Genomic DNA, 20211 nt, shown 5'->3' on the forward strand with positions numbered 1-20211 from the left:
TGTGTGTGTGTGTGTGTGTGTGTGAGTGTAGTGAATGTGTTTGTGTGTGTAACTCTCTCTATCTCCCGCTGCAGGTAAAGGTCCAGAGATTTTAACTGCTGGTCAGAAACTGAATGATAACGAGTGGCACTCGGTGAAAGTGATCCGACGTGGTAGAAACCTGCAACTGTCTGTGGACAACATCACTGTAGAAGGTATAACACAAAAAATAAAACAGCTTAATCCAGCCTACGCCGTTAATATTATCTTAACTGGTTTAAAAAGCAAAAATCTGTGTTAAAGTGAGGCACTTACAATGGAAGTGATTGGGGCCAATTTTTGGAGGATTTAAAGGCAGAAATTTATAATTTCTGAAGAACCTTATAATTTTATTATAGCACTTTAATTATTCTGTTAAAACATGTGTATTATTTGAGCTGTAAAGTTGTTTAAATCATAATGTTTACGGTCAATTTAGTTTTTTTTTTTTTTTTTTTTTTCTGATTAACAATGTTTTATTGATTCACATATTAAATACAGAAAAATAAAACGCATATACACAGAAACAACAATTAACCCCCACTATTCCCCCTCCCAATCCCCAACCCCACCCTGGCCCCCAACAACATCCCAGTGGTCATACATGTTTATAGACACACAAAAAACAAACAAACAAACAAAAAACAAAAATATATACAGTATATCTGTCTGGTGATCATGACACTGGTTAGGACTCAACTCTTTATGTGTCTATTCTCTACATCGATGACCGCCCTATCGCCCAACATACAGAGTCTGGGGCAAAATTAAACCCGAATGCCCAATACGTCACACATAAAACCCTGAACCTTCAACCAAAATTCTTGGATCTTATCACACCACCAAAAGACATGGGTTGTGTCTCCATCCTCTGATTGGCATCGCCAGCAGATGGGTGTGTCTTTAAGACCAAGCCTATACAATCTAGAGGGGGTCCAACAGATTCGATGTATAATCTTAAATTGCATAAGGCACACCCTTGTGTCTCTAGATGCAGACTTGATGTTTTTTAGAATCCTAGCCCACACTCCTTCCTCCAATTCGCTTTGGATAAAAGCGTCTGCCAAATGAATAAATGTACCAAGTTTAAATTTTTCTTCCATAATCTCTTGATAGAAGTTAAAGCTCCATCCCCCAGACACTGAATTAGCAGGGAGTAATACACTGATGCCTCATGACCTTTTCCAAAAGCAGTAATCACCCCTCCCAGAGTGTCTGCCACTTTAGGGGGGTGTATGCTACTCCCAAAAATAGTACAGAACAGCTGGCACAGCTGTAAATACCTAAAGATCTGGGAACTGAGATCTGGGAATCCCAAAATTCTGAACCAAATTTTCAAAGGATCTCAACACTCCACTCTCATATAGGTCACCGAGTGTAGTAACCCCCCCTCACAATCCACTCTGACCAGCAGAAATGGGACTTATTAATACATAATTTTGGGTTCAGCCATATACTTGAGGCAACATTTAAATAAATGTCCGAATTAAACACTCTGGACACTTTTGTCCATACCGAGTGCAAATGCGAGATAACGGGGTGTAACTTAACTTTTCAGATTAGTTTGATACAAAGGCGTTGTAATGGTGAAATAGGGGCAAGAAATTCCTGTTCAATACAAAACCAGGGAGGGGCTCTCTCAGGTGGAAGCGACCAATGAGCCAAATGTCTGAGACTAAACGCATAATAATAAAACAAAATCTTTGATAGGCCTAGCCCACCTTTGTCAATCGGCCTATGTAACTTATTGAAATATAATCTGGGACGCTTACCATTCCAAATGAAGGACTTCGCTATGCTATCAAATTGCTTGAAATAAGAGAGGGGGACATCTATAGGGAGAGATTGTAGCAGGTAGTTGAATTTTGAAATACAATTCATTTTCAGTATTCATGGAATACATTTTAATAACATTAACCTTCCCAATCATCAATAAATGTAATGATGCCCACCTGCCCACATTGCTCAAAACCTTTTTATTAAAGGGTCTAAATTAACTCTAACTAAATCAGACAAATTTGCTGGGAATAAAATCCCCAAATACTTAATGCCCTGTTTGGGCCACTGAATGGCGCCCGGCTGAAAATCTGTTACTGGTCAGTACGCTGTCAGAGCCAAAACTTTGGATTTAGACCAACTGACCCTGTATCCCGAGAACATAGAAAAGGAATGAATTATTCTGTGGAGGCAAGGCATAGATCTAGTAGGGTTGGAGACGAATAATAATATATCATCTGCGTAAAGCAAAAGCTTATCATCCTCCTTTTATTAATGGCTGCTAATGGTTCCAGAGCAAGACAGAACAATAATGGGGAAAGAGGGCAACCCTGCTAGATGCCCCTATCCAGAGTAAAATAATATGAAATTAATCAATTTGTTTGTACTGCCGCTACCGGGTGTCTATAAAGTAATTTAATCCATCCAATAAATGTATTCCCATTCTACCATATCAAACGCCTTTTCAGCATCAAGTGAAATGGCAGCGACCAGAGTCTGATCATTCACCACTGACCACATGATATTGATGAAATGCCTAATATTATCAGAAGAGCTGCGGCCCCGAATAAACCCCACCTGATCAATATGTATAAGAGATGTCATAACCTTACTTAATCGGTTAGCCAAAATGTTTGAGAATATTTTAACGTCTAGCTGGATCAGAGAAATTGGATGGTAATTCTTACACTCACTTGGATCTTTGTCCTTTTTAAGAATCAGACTGATCCGGGCTTGCATCATGGTTGGCGGAAACTTTCCATTCTTTAATGATTCCGTATAAACATTTGACAAAAGTGGAGCCAGTTCTGTAGCATAAGATCTAAAAAATTCAGTAGCAAAACCATCTGGCCCCGGAGCCTTGCCTGTAGGCAAGGCCTTAATTACCTCGCCAAGCTCCTCCAAGGTTATCTCAGAACCAAGATAATTTTTTTGCTCATTCGTCAGTTTAGGAAGTTCTAATGGTTCCACAAAGTTTCTAATATCTTCATCAGTAGACGAAGACGTGGAACTATAGAGATCAAGATAGAATTCTTTAAAAGCATTATTAATATCAATGGCTGAGGTAAATATTTCACCACCATCAGATTTCACTGAGGGAATGGTAGAAAAAGACTCTCTCTGCTTTATATATCTAGCCAAAAGCTTCCCTGCTTTGTCCCCCGACTCAAAGTATGACTGTCTTGCCCTGAATAGCCAAAATTTCACCTTCCGCAACAAAATAGTATTATATCTGTGTTTAAATTGGGTCAATTCTCTGAGGCCATCAGGTGACATTCGGTGCTTCAGCTCTGCCTCGGCACTTTTAATATTCCCTTCCAGCTCCACGAGTTTTCGTGCTTTGGAGTTTTTGGTGAATGAGGCATACTGTATGATCCGGCCCCTAAGAACCACCTTAAGTGCCTCCCAAGCCACGCCAACAGAGGATACTGAGAACCAGTTGGTCTCCATATAAACATTAATTTCAGCCTTTAACATTTGTTGAAATTCAGGATTTTGCAAAAGGGACACATTAAAGTGCCAACTATATGATTTGTTTTTCTCTGTATGTGGCAACACCTCTAAACACACCAGGCCGTGATCTGAGACTAAAATGTTTCCAATTGAGCAATCAACAACAGATGAAATGAAGGACTTAGATATATATAAAAAAAGATCTATTCTAGAATAAATCTTATGGACTGATGAAAAGAATGTATAGTCCCTACCAGATGTGTTCAAAAGTCTCCAAATATCTGTAAGACCAAGATTTTTACACATCCTTTGAAGCGTCAGTGTTGGTCTAGGGGGCTTACACACATTTGCTTCACTATGATCAAGGACTGAGTCCATCAAAAGATTAAAGTCTCCTCCCAATATTATATCATGAGGGGTGCCAGGGGCTTGCAACATCCCTTCAAGATCTATAAAAAAGCCCTTATCATCAGCGTTAGGTGCGTAATTATTGGCCAAAATAAACCTTTGCAAAATCAACAATAATGACTCTTCCTAATTTATCTTTAATCTGTTTGAGACATTTGAATTGTAAATGTTTACTTATCAGTGTAATGACTCCCCTGCTCTTACTTGAGCCAGCACTAAAGAAAACATGTCCACCCCATATCTTCCCATATTTTTCAGCTTCCTGCCGGGAATGGTGCATTTCTTGATGAAACACTATATTATATTTGTTACATTTAAGAAGAGAAATAACCTTCCTTCTTTTTATGGGGGTGCCCCAACCCATTCACATTCCACATGGAGAGAGACAATCCGCTCATATTAACATTTGACATTTTGACATATAAGAAATAATAGATTGTGTGTCAAAAATAAAATTATAAAGACCACATTCCAACATTAGTGCAACAATCAAATCCTGAACTTCATCCAGAACCAAACGGACAGAAAAAAGAAAAGAAAAACGTGCACATTAATCCCGCGCACGACAGCGCCAACCGGCATCCATCCCTCTAAACTCAAACAGTCCATGTACGCCTATGAGAGCCCCTGTGACAACTTTGCCATCGGATTGCTCAAGTCTGGTGTTTCTATAAAAATTTTGTGAGAAAGAATTACATAACAGAAGATAATCTATAAAACAAGCTCCAGCCAATAGGCAGAATAAACACAAAGGATACAGTATTTACACAAAAATAAATAAATAAATAAAAACAAACAAAAAAAGGCCATTCAGTTTCCTTGGACAGTCAATCGAATGTTCAGTGAGCCGGCCCATTTGGCTGTTACACAAGTACAACAAATGACCTAATCACTCCAATGTCTTGCAAGAAATACTCCACAAAACAAACTCCAGCCAATAGGAGGCATAAGCACAAAGAACGTGCAGATTCATCCACAACACTGTCCCAAAGGAGTGTTACTACACAAAACAAATTCCTCACCTCGCGTAGCATGAGATCTTTATCGGATGATCTCAGAAATTTGGCCAGAATTGATCAGGGCCTGTCTTCCTCAGTGGATAGCCGAGTTGGAACCCTGTGAGCTCGCTCGATTTCCATTGGCCTGTTATGTCGAGCAGGCTCGGAAGGAGCCCGTCCAGGAATTTCACCATATCCCAACCTTCTTCGGCCTCAGGAATTCCAACAGTCCGGACGTTATTCAGCCGACTACGATTTTCCATATCCTCCAACTTTTCCCAGACGCACTCCAAATCCACCATGGTCGCTAGAGGATTAGCAGCTAATTCCCTCTCTGATGACTCCAGATAATCGATCTGTTTCTCGACATCCCCCACTCTTGTAACCATCTCAGTGAATTTCGTCTCCATGGCAGCGATTGATCGATGTATTACAGCAAGATCCTCCAAGTCATCAATGACCTTCATCAGCATTGCCGATAAGTTCAACAATTCTCGCCGAATTTCCCACACTTCTCTGGCCAAATTAAGTCCCTGGTCTGCGGCCTGCTCGGGGGCGTCAGCTTGAGCACGTAAGTGTCTTTTAATGTCTCCAGAGCCTGAGGATTTTAATTCTTTGACATATTGTCTTCTTAGAACAGTTAAGGATCAGGGTGTATCGAATCTCACTGGTTTATGACATAAAAAGTATTAAAACCAGCAAAGTGCGCAGAGCTCGCTGTTCACATGTCTGAACCTCGCATGGCATCACGTGACCCCAGTTTAGGGTTTTTAAGGTTTTTGGGTTTACAGTGTTACATCATGATGGCAGTGAAGCTGTAAAATTGGATATAACCTTACACAGATGCGGTTAGTAAGTGATTTTATCACGGTAAAATCATGTTCACACACATATTGTTTATGTCTTGTGTCTATACTTTTAAAACAGTGAGTATTTTAACATTTACGGATTGATCCCATTGACTTCCATTGTAAGTGTTTTACTGTAACACAGATTTGTACTTTTTGAAAGAAAAGAAGGGACGAGTCGATTTTTTATTTTTTTTATTTTTTTGGTAATCAACATTATACCACAAATGCTGTCGAATAAGCTCAACTTGTATTGAACCAGGAATATTCCTTTAAACACACTTAAAAATCTCATTTTCATTACTGTAAAGTGACAAAAGCAGTGACATATTGTTTAAACTAACAAGCATTTATTTATTATCATTGTATTTGTGTTTGTCTTCATGCTGATTTAAATTCAAAATTCATTCTATTAAAGTGTTTATTATGATGCAGTAAGGAACATACTGTATTACAGTAATAAGATTATAATGATAATTTTAAGTGAAATATGACCCAGAAAAGTTTTCATGAGATTCACCAAGAACTGGACTATCAATTTCAGAAAAGTGAATTGTTTGAATGTATGTCTCTCCGCAGGTCAGATGACGGGTGATCACACTCGTCTAGAGTTCCACAACATCGAGACGGGCATCATGACCGAGCGCCGCTTCATCTCCGTTGTTCCATCCAACTTCATCGGTCACCTGCAGGGTTTGACGCTCAACGGCGTGCCGTATCTGGACCAGTGCAAGAACGGCGACATCTCGTACTGCGAGCTGAACGCCCGCTTCGGCATGCGCCACATCATCGCAGACCCCGTGACCTTTCGAAATAAAGGCAGTTACCTGGCGCTGGCGACACTACAGGCGTACGCGTCCATGCATCTGTTCTTCCAGTTTAAAACCACCTCGACTGATGGTCTGTTGCTCTTCAACAGCGGCGATGGCAGCGACTTCATCGTAGTGGAACTCGTGAAAGGGTACGTCATACCGAAGTGAATACAGTTTCTCTTTCATAACTCAGGAGACACCATGAAGTTCTAAGATGTTTCATTGAAGTATCAACTTTGTCTCAGGTGTTACTCTGTAGTAGAAATAAAAGTAGACACAGTGTTTGGCATACCCCTATTCCAAACTTATTGAGCTGCCTACATCGAAAAAAATGCAGTTGAATGTTGTGGATGGACATGTTCACCCTCATTTTGTTCCATACCTGTATGACTTGAACACTAAAGGAGATGTTTAGCAGTATGTTCACGTTGTTCTTTTACATATTTGAACAGGATGTGATTGTATGTATGTTTTTAAACGTGTTTTCAGGTATGTCCACTATGTGTTTGACTTGGGTAACGGGCCATCACTTATGAAGGGCAACTCCGATAAACCGCTAAACGACAATCAGTGGCATAACGTGGTGGTTTCCCGGGACACCAATAACGTGCACATGCTAAAGATCGACTCGCGCACCGTGACGCAGCACTCCAATGGTGCACGGAACCTGGACCTCAAAGGTAAGAAATCAAGCATACAACAAAATAGCATAACAACACCCCTGAACAACATTAAATAACAAATTACAAAAATGGTCCCACTTTACATTAGATGTATTTATCTACTATGTACTATCATTAAGATACATATAACACATTGTATTTATTGTGTAACTACATGTTGTTCTGCAAAATTATCACAAGATTCAAATTTGCTGCCTGATGGTTGAGGTACGGGTAGGTTTAGGGTTAAGGGGTTATGGGTTTAGGGTAAGGGTTGGGGTTGGGGTAGGGGTAGGTTTAGAGATAGGGTTAAGATTAAGGGTTAGGAGTTCAGGGTAAGGGGTTTAGTGTAAGGGCTGGGGTCGGGTTAGGTTTAGGTTTAGGGTTTAGGGTAAGGATTGTGGTAGAGTTGGGTTTAGGTTTAGGGTAGGGGTAGAGTTAGGTTTAGGGGTTTAGATTTAGGGTAAGGGTAAGGCTTGGGGTAGAGTTATGATTAGGGGTTTAAGTTTAGGGTTTAGGGTAAGGGTTGGGGTAGAGTTAGGTTTAGTGGTTTTGGTTTAGGGTTTACAGTAAGGGTTGGGGTAGAATTAGGTTTACGGGTTTAGGTTTTGGGTAAGTGTTGGGGTTGAGTTAGGATTAGGGATTTAGGGTTTAAGGTAAGGGTTGGGGTAGAGTTAGGATTAGGGGTTTAGGTTAAGGGTTGGGTTAGATTTAGGTTTAGGGTTAGGATAAGGGTTGGCAGAGTTAGGTTTAGGGTTTAGGACAAGTGTTGGTGTAGGGTTTGGATTAGTGGTTTAAGATAAGGTTTGGGTTAGAGTGAGGATTACTGTTTTAGGGTAAGGGTTGGGGTAGAGTTAGGATTAGGGGTTTAGGTTAAGGGTTGGGTTAGATTTAGGTTTAGGGTTAGGATAAGGGTTGGCAGAGTTAGGTTTAGGGTTTAAGACAAGTGTTGGTGTAGGGTTTGGATTAGTGGTTTAAGATAAGGTTTGGGTTAGAGTGAGGATTACTGTTTTAGGGTAAGGGTTGGGGTAGAGTTAGGTTTAGGGGTTTAGGTTTAGGGTTTAGGTTAAGGGTTGGGGTAGAGTTAGGTTATATTTGTTAGGTTCACAAATATTTTTATAGAGAGTTATCTTTGTTATTGTTTTTTAGATTAATAAAGTAGCTTTTTAAAAAAAATTTTTTTTAATAAATTAAAAAACTGATTTAATCTCAAATTTTACCCAGCAAAATTAGGGTTAGAGTTAGGCACATACAGTATATTTATCTCCTTTGATAGCCCAATGAAAAAAAATCTATATGCCTTTTCTAAATGTTTTTTTTTTTTAAATTATTATTATTTTATTATTATTTTATTTTTTTATGTAAAAAGTTAGTAAAAGTATTAGCTTAGATCTTGATCAAATTTATAACTGGTGGGAATCTACAGTTAAATTTTGCTTAGTTGCTCAATAAAACCCAATAGAACATTTCAAACAATAAAGCATAATTTTATATTTTTATTTTTACAAAAGCAGTTTTATGGGGAAAGGGACTGGTGGGCCAAGAATGAATTCATATTTATGTTATATTTTACTTTGTTTCGTTTATTCCAACAATACTTTGAAATCTTTGGTTTTATAGTGGTACATAATGAGTTACCTATTAAACAATGAGGCTGTGTGTTTTCCATTTGGTCACAGTTGAGACCACTTACACGTTTACTTGTGATTATGATGTATAGAATATTGTAGTTGTACAGTATGTGTATAATGCTTCGTTCTCTGGAGCTTTGCCACTCATCATCTTTCAGAGAGACACAGTGGAATTCAATGGCTCCGCTCATGTGACTTTTGTTTCAATCATATACAAATGTTCACATGGAATCACTGTTTTTAGACCGTCACATTTAAAACTAAATTTCAGTCACAGTTCTAACTGGTGTGATTGAATGGGTTAAAGGGGACAAACTCAGAGACACAGTTCTTCAGTGTGATGTGTGTAGTGTTTAGGATGCTAAAACTCTCTGAAAAGTTGTGTTTTTTAATATATCATCTTTAAAGCACTGCTGCTACAGCTATCAAAGAGCCAGTTCTTTTAACTTTAAACTAGCTTTACAAGTTTAAAGTTTATAAAGACATTACAGTAAGAGAAACAGCAGATAGACATATAGACAGACAGACAGACAGAATCTAGTATGTTGCAGAACAGAACCCACCCCCATGTCTCTATGATATTTTGGTGCTAGTCATATTTCTGGATGGTTGCTTGAGCATAACAAAAAGGTTGCATTATGGCCCGGGTAAAAAGAGCCCACCCCCATGTTTCTACAATATCCTGTTGCTGAGTTATGAGTGTTGGTATACAGTTGTTAGGGTGTTCCATCTTATTGCTAAAGCATGGCTAAGAAGTTGTTATGGTGTTGTTTGGCATTGCTAGCATATTGCTAGGTGTTGCTAGGCATTGCTAGCATGTAGTTAGGCATTACTAGCATGTTTTAGCTTGTAGCTAGGCAATGATATCATGTTTCAAGTCTTTGATAGCATGTTTCTAGGTGTTGATACCATGTTTAGCACAGTTGAAGTCATAAGTTTACATTCACCTTAGCCAAATACATTTAAACTCAGTTTTTCACAATTCCTGACATTTAATCATAGAAAACATTCCCTGTCTTAGGTCAGTTAGGATCACTACTTTATTTTAAGAATGTGAAATGTCAGAATAATAGTTGAGAGAATGATTTATTTCAGCTTTTATTTCTTTCATCACATTCCCAGTGGGTCAGAAGTTTACATACACTTTGTTAGTATTTGGTAGCATCGCCTTTAAATTGTTTAACTTGGGTCAAATGTTTTGGGTATCCTTCCACAAGCTTCTCACAATAAGTTGCTGGAATTTTGTCCCATTCCTCCAGACAGAACTGGTGTAACTGAGTCAGGTTTGTAGGACTCCTTGCTCGCACACGCTTTTTCAGTTCTGCCCACAAATTTTCTATCGGATTGAGATCAGGGCTTTGTGATGGCCACTCCAATACCTTGACTTTGTTGTCCTTAAGACATTTTGCCACAACTTTGGAGGTATGCTTGGGATCACTTTCCATTTGGAAGACCCATTTGCAACCGAGCTTTAACTTCCTGACTGATGTCTTGAGATGTTGCTTCAATATATCCACATAATTTCCCTTCCTCATGATGCCATCTATTTTGTGAAGTTCACCAGTCCCTCCTGCAGCAAAGCACCCCCACAACATGATGCTGCCACCCCCATGCTTCACGGTTGGGATGGTGTTCTTCAGCTTGCAAGCCTCACCCTTTTTCCTCCAAACATAACGAAGATCATTATGGCCAAACAGTTCCATTTTTGTTTCATTAGACCAGAGGACATCTCTCCAAAATGTAAGATCTTTGTCCCCATGTGCACTTGCAAACTGTAGTCTGGCTTTTTTATGGCGGTTTTGGAGCACTGGCTTCTGCTGAGCAGTCTTTCAGGTTATATTGATAAAGGACTCGTTTTACTGTGGATATAGATACTTGTCTACCTGTTTCCTCCAGTATCTTCACAAGGTCCTTTGCTGTTGTTCTGGGATTGATTTGCACTTTTCGCACAAACTACGTTCATCTCTAGGAGACAGAATGTGTCTCCTTCCTGAGCGGTATGATGGCTGTGTGGTCCCATGGTGTTTATACTTGCGTACTATTGTTTGTACAGATGAACGTGGTACATTCAGGCATTTGGAAATTGCTCCCAAGGATGAACCAGGCTTGTGGAGAGCCACAATTTATTTTTCTGAGGTCTTGGCTGATTTCTTTTGATTTTCCCATGATGTCAAGCAAAGAGGCACTGAGTTTGAAGGTAGGTCTTAAAATACATCCACAGGTACACCTCCAATTCAGTACACCTCCTATCAGAAGCTAATTGGCTAATTGTCTAAAGGCTTGACATAATTTTCTGTAATTTTCCAAGCTGCTTAAATGCACAGTTAACTTAGTGTATGTAAACTTCTGACCCACTGGAATTGTGATATAGTCAATTAAAAGTGAAACAATCGTTCTGTAAACAATTGTTGGAAAAATTACTTGTGTCATGCACAAAGTAGATGTCCTAAACGACTTGCCAAAACTATAGTTAATTAAACAGGGCTACTTAAGACTCTCTAGTACAGCTGTATTCAAACAATCCCCTTGTGAGGTACCCCTTCCTGAAATATAAAGAAAGACATATTCATGTATAAATACACATTTCTACTGTGTGACATAATAATTTAATTAATTTTTAAGTATTGCTTTTAAGGAAAGAAAACAAAAAAATATGTTGATGACACTTGTGAAGTGTTAAAAAATAAATATGTTAAATACATTTTAATGAATCTCTTAAAAGAACAGTTCACCCAAAAAATACAATAAAAATACTGTCAACTTTTTCTCACCCTCATGTTGTTCTAAACCTGTATGACTTTCTTCTGTGGAACACACACACAAAAAAGATGTTAACCAGAATGTTAGCCTCAGTTTTCATTCATTTTCACATGCATCTTTTTAAAATACATTCTGCCTAACATTGCATTTTGTGTTCACAAAAGAAAAAAAATTCATACAGGTTGGAAAATATGAGGGTGAAAAAAATATTTTTTTTTTTTTTTTTTTTGGTGAACTATCCCTCTATGTTAACAAAAAAAAAAAAAAAAAGAAAAAAATGTTATACTTTAGTATTTTTTTCAATAATAATAATCTGTTATCCTGGACTAACTGATGAATCATTCAGACAATGCCATGACTAGTTGATTTAAAAAGAGGGTCATTAATCTGAGTGGTACAAGGCTTTGTGACTTTGCCTAGACTTGCAATATGCATATACAAAAAAAAAAAAAAAAAAAAGAAGACTTTATTTGATGAGTCCAAGTGACTGTTCGTGGTCAAAATTGACCGACCATAGGAAATGAATGGGAGAGACCCTAAAAAGAATTTTTGTTTATTATTTTTTTATCTATCGAATAAAATCAATAAATCTGTCAAAATGCCGAGCATTGAGGTTAGACTATAACACAGAGAATTTTTTTAATTTGTCAAATATAAATAATGAATCAGCCACAATGTAGAACACATATATGTGACTCTTGAAGGGGGGAGACCAGAATACACCCACAGTGCAGAACGTATACTCCATATAACTGTGCACGCATACACACGCATTTGCTGCATGCGCGCTACGACTACTATGAGACACCGGACTTTCTCATCAGGAGTCACATAAAGACCCATAAATATGTCTTTATATTCCTTCAGACTCGAACTATACAAATGCAGATATTTCCAGACCTCCTCACACATGCACTCTTGACTTACACATCCACTATTGTTGTCTTTACCTTCACCTCCTGATGTTTAGCAGTGATTACATCTTCTAGCGCTTCTTCGTGACAGCAACTGCTCAAAATGTAAGTGTTGCCACCTTGCGGACCCACTAATTAATGAAATTAACTCCAGACGCATTTGCATTCTGCGAGTTCAAAGACACACGGTTAGAAAAATTGGGCTGCGTATGTCACGCATTCTGTATGGGGATGCTCAGCATTTGCATCGGACAGAAGTTTACTTTGGTCTTAACACAACCGGAAGACAGAATGCAGAAAACACACAGAGATAAAGTTGGATATGCCAATCCATTTATTGTCCATTTCTTTCACAACTTAGGTAATATAGACAAAAACAGGTATTCCATAATTCCACATCTAAATTTGCACTTGGAACATAATTTTGGTTCATGGCAACTCCGGTCACGCTAACGCTCTTGCTCACGGTCAAAAAAGTTTGTTTGACCTCACCTGCATCAACCCGTAACCACGTGTGACCTTCCTTATATGGCTAAACCCCCTTAGTGTTGGGAAGAGAAATTGCACCAAACCTTTGAAATAGCTCTAACACACCAGCCTCTAATTGTTAATGAATGAAGGGCATAAACAATTCAATCAACATATTTACATAAGGAGCCATGAAACACAGTCTTATATACATATATCCTGTACACAAGGATTCATTTATCCACATAATATTCAGTGTCTTCATTTCTTTTTAAAACAACATCAAATAAACAGGTAAACTTTATTTCATGTGTTTATGAACGCTTTAAACATTTCATCTCATATTCCTTATAAAAGGCAAAGTTTTGTTACTGGTCTTACTATAACATTTGTTTTAGTTTGAACTTGTGCAGATCTAACCAATCCCTTCTTATCTGGGAAAGTTTCTAGCACTCTTCCAAGCATCCAAGAATTGCGTGGGGCTGTAGTATCTGCAATGAGTACAATGTCACCAGCATTAGATTACACCTTTCCTTGGTCCACCCTTGTCTTTCCTGTAATAAAGTAAGAAGATGGTTAGGCATAAGTGGCTCAAGATCGTTAGGATCCTCAGACACTTTGGTGATGGGTCGATCATTTAGAATGGCCTCAGCTTCGCACAGAAGAGTGTGCAATCCTTCGTCATCTAATGTTTGTTGACATAGAACTGAGGACAACACTCTTGCACCACCATAATGTGAAGCTGCAGGTGGGTTAAAACTCCATTTGATTCCTTTATGCACTAAGGCTCTCTGGATCTTGCTATGATTAAAGTCTGCAAGTGCTTTCCTCAGTTCCTTTTGTGGCAGTAAAATTTGTTCCATTAGCTATGTTTCCATCAACGTTTTTGTTGTGCATTTTGGGATATCGCATAAAAACTGCTGGATGGAAACACCGAGATACGAATAAATCTCCAAAATGCACATAGAACATTTCTATGCTTGCTTGAGGTGGATACATTTTTTATTCGATAAGAAGAAATGTGCATAAACTATGATGGAAACACATTTACCGAATAAACTCCTATTGAATTTGTTAGGATTAAAAGATGCACATCAAAAAGTTCATGTGACTGAAAAACTTGTTCATTACTGGACTAACCAGCAGGCCAATCATTGCATCTGAAATGTTGCTCTGGTCATCCTGAAATAATGGTGTCTAGAAAATCCAAAGCCTACACAGAGTTGCAGAGCAGATAAGTCGAAAACAAACTTGAACTGTATGGAAGGTTTATTGACACTTTTGAAAAATATCTTACAGATCCACACGGTATGGTCATAAGGATGGCGAATGCACATATATAGCACTCTCAGAAGTGTGTGACCCACTGCCACTCCGAAACACGAAACAAAGTTCTTTACAGTGTTTTGTCTTCGTGCTCTAAACCACCAGTATTTTATTAATAAAAAACACTCACAGTGGCTACAATTTCTCCGGAAGTGACGATTTCATCCTTTTGAACACCCTTGGATGGACGCGGATTTATTCGCACATTGGTTTTGCGATATGTTTTTTCGCATAAATTAAATTAGATGGAAACATAGAAAGTGAATGATCTTAAATGAGACAATTGTCTTCTTCTGCATATGAATCGGCGCAACGTATTGATGCAAGAGTCAGTGTCCAAAGAATATGCAACCTCTAAATGGACTGCTCTACTGGCCATGCATGTATAAACTCACGCCATAGCGTTTTACACAAGTGTGACATCTGTTTACCTCAATCAGGCCGAAGTAATCCACTCCAACATTGGTAAATGGAGGAATATCTACAGTTATCCTTTCAGAAGTTAAGTCAGCCATCTTTCGCTCACCCAGTTTCCCTTTCTGTCACCTGAAGAAGGTATAGCTTGCAAGGATTTTTTGGCTGCTGCATTGGCGTGGGTGATCAAACAGTTTTCTCTCAGTATGGAGAGAATGTGGATATGTTTAAGAATGAGCTTGGGAATATGTTGATCTTTGGACAAAATAATGGGATGCTTCATTTCCTCAGGCATTGCAGTCTTGCATAGCCTACTACCAATTCTCAGCAATCCATCTTCAAGCATGGTGCTTAGCTTGCGAATAGCACTATTCCTTTTGACTTCAGATTTTCCAGATTTCAATTATGTAATTTCCATGCTGAATTTTTCCTACTGACAGAATTGGATAACAGCTTTTTTCTGCCTCAAAAAGGTAATCTGTAGACAAGCATTGTCCTCCTAATGAAGTTTTAAATTGCTTGTTTCACCATGTTGGAATTGTCTGATGTAGCCATCAATTGCTTTCTTTGGTGTCTCAGTTCCAGTAAAGCTTTCTTTATTTTCATTTCTTTATTTTCAACACCCATGCAACTGCTGCTTTGAGTCTTTTCCTCTCAGAAAAGTATGTAATCAGCCTATTGGTGTCCTATTGGAGCTCCTTTTTATTTCTGGATCATCATCAGAAATGTTTGTCTCAGTGCTGTGGTTTAACCACTCCTCTTCCGGTTCCCATAGAAACACTGGGCCATTTAACCACCTCTTGCTGGTTATGAGCTTCTGCACTGTCATTCCCCTAGACGCATCATCTGCCAGATTAAGAAGTGTGGATATACCTCCATTGTGCCACATTTGAAACTTCTCTGATGGCAGATATCCTATTTGCCACAAAAGTACAAAATCTCTTGTTTTCATTCTTTATGTATTTCAGAACAGATGTGCTGTCAGTCCAAAAACAAGATCTTTTCAACTGAAGCTGAAGTTCTTTTCTGAGCATTCTATCGATGCTAACAGCTAGGGCAGCAGCAGTAAGCTCTAAACGAGGAACAGTGACTGGTTTAAGGGGTGCCACTCTGGCTTTGCTAAATAGAAAGGAGACATGAACAACATTATGACTATCCTGTAACATAAGGTAGGTCACGGAGCCATATCCACTTCCACTGGTATCTGAAAAATTGTGTAGTTGGGCATGAACAGTTTGTCCAAAATTATATGGCTTCAAACATTTGTCAACGGTGAAAGCGTTCAGCTGGTCCAGGTCACTAACCCATTCAATCCACTGTCATTCAAGAACTTGAGGAATCTCATCATCCCAGTTGTAGCTCGTCATGCATAACTTGACAGGAAGTGTCAGTGGTGAAAGATATCCTAAAGGATCATAAATTGAGCTGATCACTGACAAAATCCCACATGTGGTTGACATTCGGTCTTTACAGACAGTCTTGAAATTGAAGGTGAAGCTGTTCTGATTATCCTCTGCAGTTTTCCTAAGATGCACAACTTGGTGATGAAACTGCTCCAAATAAATGAACAGTCATTCTGAGTTCAGTGACATCTTGTTTTACGTCACCATTTGGTAAAACTGTTGTGACTCCTTGGGTTCATAACAAAATGAGAGGAGGAGGCGAATGTAATTAATAAAATAGAAGCATTTTATTTAACAACACACATTATGGAAAAGGCTGTAATAAATTGACGGTTTCTGCTCGAGTGACATAGACCATGGACATGGAGTGATGTGTGTTGGATGGATCCCAGGAAGGACTGCACCACCTCTACCATGGAAGGGAAATGAAATGAAGGGAATATTGCCGATTCCTTCAAAACTTCGGGCATGCTCCCGAGACACATCTCTAACCACTGATTATGCTCAAAAACAACAAACTAAAACAAAAACTAGACACACCCAATGAAGGGCATGCCACTTATTCCTAACAGAGAAGCTAATCACAGGGCCCGCAACAACAAACCTCCGATACAGCTGTGATGATACAGGAATAGTAAGTACATTGACTGAATTAATTTCAGTAAGCCATTAACCAATTTTATACTCGTCTCTCCCCAAACATACAGTTGTGCTAAAACGTTTGCATACCCTTGGAAATATATGTACCATTTTTAAAGAAAACATGAGTGAGCAGGCAAAACACATTTATTTTATTTATTATGGGATTCATATTCAACTGTAGGTTATAACAGAATGGCACAATCATAAAACAAAACATGGCAACAAAGAAAAAAATGAAATGACCCCTGTTCAAAAGTCTGCATACCCTTAGTTCTTAATACTGTGTATTGCCCCCTTTAGCATCAATGACAGCGTGCAGTCTTTTGTAATAGTTGTCTATGAGGCCCCAAATTCTTGCAGGTGGTATAGCTGCCCATTTGTCTTGGCCAAATGCCTCCAGGTCATGCAAAGTCTTTGGTCGCCTTGCATGAACCGCACGTTTGAGATCTCCCCAGAGTGGCTCGATGATATTAAGGTCAGGAGACTGTGATGGCCACTCCAGAACCTTCACCTTTTTCTGCTGTAACCACTGGAGGGTCAACTTGGCCTTGTGTTTAGGGTCATTGTCATGCTGAAAAATCCAAGAGCATCCCATGTGCAGCTTTCATGCAGAAGAATGCAAACTGTCTGCCAGTATTTTCTGATAACATGCTGCATTCATCTTGCCATCAATTTTCACAAGATTCCCTGTGCCTTTAGAGCTCACACACCCCCAAAACATCAGTGAGCCACCACCATGCTTCACAGTGGGGATGGTATTCTTTTCACTATAGGCCTTGTTGACCCCTCTCCAAACATAGCGCTTATGGTTGTGACCATAAAGCTCTATTTTGGTCTCGTCACTCCAAATTACAGTGTGCCAGAAGCTGTGAGGCGTGTCAAGGTGTTGTCGGGCATATTGTAACCGGGCTTTTTTGTGGCATTGGCGCAGTAAAGGCTTCTTTCTGGCAACTCGACCATGCAGCACATTTTTGTGCAAGTATCGTTGTATTGTGCTCCTTGAAACAACCACACCGACTTTTTCCAGAGCAGCCTGTATTTCTCCTGAGGTTACCTGTGGGTTTTTCTTTGTATCCTGAACAATTCTTCTGGCAGTTGTGGCTGAAATCTTTCTGGGTCTACCTGACCATGGCTTGGTATCAAGAGATCCCTGAATTTTCCACTTCTTAATAAGTGATTGAACAGTACTGACTGGCATTTTCAAGGCTTTGGATATCTTTTTATATCCTTTTCCATCTTTATAAAGTTCCATTACCTTGTTACGCAGGTCTTTTGACAGTTCTTTTCTGCTCCCCATGGCTCAGTATCTAGCCTGCTCAGTGCATCCACGTGAGAGCTAACAAACTCATTGACTATTTATACACAGACACTAATTGCAATTTAAAAAGCCACAGGTGTGGGAAATTAACCTTTAATTGCCATTTAAACCTGTGTGTGTCACCTTGTGTGTCTGTAACAAGGCCAAACATTCAAGGGTGTGTAAACTTTTGATCAGGGCTATTTGGGTGATTTCTGTTATCAATATGATTTAAAAAGGAGCCAAACAACTATGTGATAATAAATGGCTTCATATGATCACTATCCTTTAATAAAAGACAGTTTTTTTTTTGCATGATCAGAACCAAAATTTCACAATTTCTGACAGGGTATGCACAATTTTGAGCACAACTGTAATTTCCGAATTCAGTTTCAAAAACAAAATATTCAAACATTACCTGTTGCCACTCCAGGTAAATGTCTCAAAAATATCTACAAATACAAATTCATAGATCATCGTCACCTGGTGTGCCATTCCAGGAAAATGTTGATCTTTCCAAAGTTACCAAATGCAATAATGACTCACCTGCAACACTCCTCCTCCTCAAGTGAGGAGTATGCGAGTCATATGCCAAACACATTTCAAAAACACAAATTACCAAAAGTTTAAGAAGAGCTCCCATTTGCTACGAACCCAAGGATTCGCAAAAGAAATAAGAGGAGGAGATGAGTTTAATTAATAAAATATAAGCATTTTATTTAACAACACACATTATGGAAAAAGCTGTAATAAATGGGCGGTTTTTGCTCGAGCGAAATAGATCACGGACACGGAGTGATGTGTGTTGGATGGAGCCCAGGAAGGACTGCTCCGCCTCTACTACAGAAAAGAAACAACTTAAGCAGAATGGGAAACCTGCGTGCCGGTGTTCCCAATTCACTCATCAGCCAGCCAATCACCTGCAAGAAAAACACAGACGCACCCACAGAAAGAACAAAGAAACACAAACAGATAGCGGGCCGATAAGGCCATCACAATAAGCTTGTAAGGTTAGGGCCTTGTAGCAGTTGACTGTTTAAGGAAGTGCCCTTGAATTCTGCACCACAGTCAAATTCAACATGTAACTTGCCTTTACGGGGGTGGTACACTCCATGATGGGGAATGTACCAAACCTTACCATCATGTATGTCAAGTTGATGCTTTGGCACCATTTCAGCATAGCCTTGGTCGACCATATCATTGAGAAAATCTGTGTATTCTTGCTGGAATGTCTCATTCTTTTACATTTTTTTTCCTTATTCCAAGGAGGCGCTGTTTGACACAGTAACATCCTTGCTCTTGAAAGGCAGTTTCAAACTGTAATGTCCATCTTTCACAGATTTCACAGTTCACAGATTCCTCCATGATTTTCATTAACTTTACATCCTCTCTGGACATTTATTCCTTGTCCTCAGACATTTTTTTCATTGAAATCATGCTGATATTACTTTTCCAATAGCAATTCCAGTGTTTCTACAGTGATCCTATTCACCGTAGCAGTATGGTGTTTATTTTGACAACTGCCAAGAGAACCATTTATAACCCTCCCCAATGGGGTATGAATGGCGTAGGGTCCATCTCCATGACTATTCACCACTTCCCAGGGCTCAAGTAAGTTAGAGGCATTGGTACCAATCTTTACTCTACTTTTGCTTGAATGTGAGGAATGTGAACAACATTAAGATATGGCCACTTAGCCAGATCCTCTTTCTTGATAATGTTGGCTGGGCCATGAATGTCCTTACCGGTGAGGCTTGAAATCTCTAAATTATTTACAACATTGCTTGAGACTGTTGCTTTGGGACTCATGGTAAGTTTGGTAAGAATGTGAAGAACACTGGAATGATTTTGGTGGCATATTTTGCAAGTCAAGTGCCTTTTACACTCCTTGCTCCTGTGTCCTATGTGTAGGCAACCAATGGCAACTTTGAAATTGGCTCTTCGTTTAAGTCTTTCTATGAGATCACATGCAGTTGATCTCCATTTCCCCCCCATATTTAAATGGAAGCTTCGAAATTACTGCCCTCGTGTTTGCTGGCATATCCAGTTCATGCATGTACTGCACATCAGCCATTGCATTACAGCACCCATAGCTTTAGCTGTTGTATATCCTCTTTCAGATGCCATATTCATAAAGCTGCTGACAATGTCTCTTTGGCG

General features: G+C 39.1%; 1 protein-coding gene across 3 annotated transcripts in view; it reads left to right on the plus strand.

The window, feature by feature from the left end:
• The window catches only part of LOC127410360 (neurexin-2-like), a 495400-nt gene that overhangs the window by 188923 nt on the left and 286266 nt on the right, over window positions 1-20211 (plus strand). For all 3 annotated transcript variants that reach the window (XM_051645599.1, XM_051645582.1, XM_051645589.1), the window contains 3 exons: window positions 75-194; window positions 6302-6683; window positions 7024-7214. In XM_051645599.1, coding sequence (XP_051501559.1) covers window positions 75-194; window positions 6302-6683; window positions 7024-7214 — 693 coding nt within the window. The remainder of the gene's footprint in view (window positions 1-74; window positions 195-6301; window positions 6684-7023; window positions 7215-20211) is intronic.

Source organism: Myxocyprinus asiaticus, chromosome 2, assembly GCF_019703515.2.
Source record: "Myxocyprinus asiaticus isolate MX2 ecotype Aquarium Trade chromosome 2, UBuf_Myxa_2, whole genome shotgun sequence".
Taxonomy (NCBI): Eukaryota; Metazoa; Chordata; class Actinopteri; order Cypriniformes; family Catostomidae; genus Myxocyprinus; species Myxocyprinus asiaticus.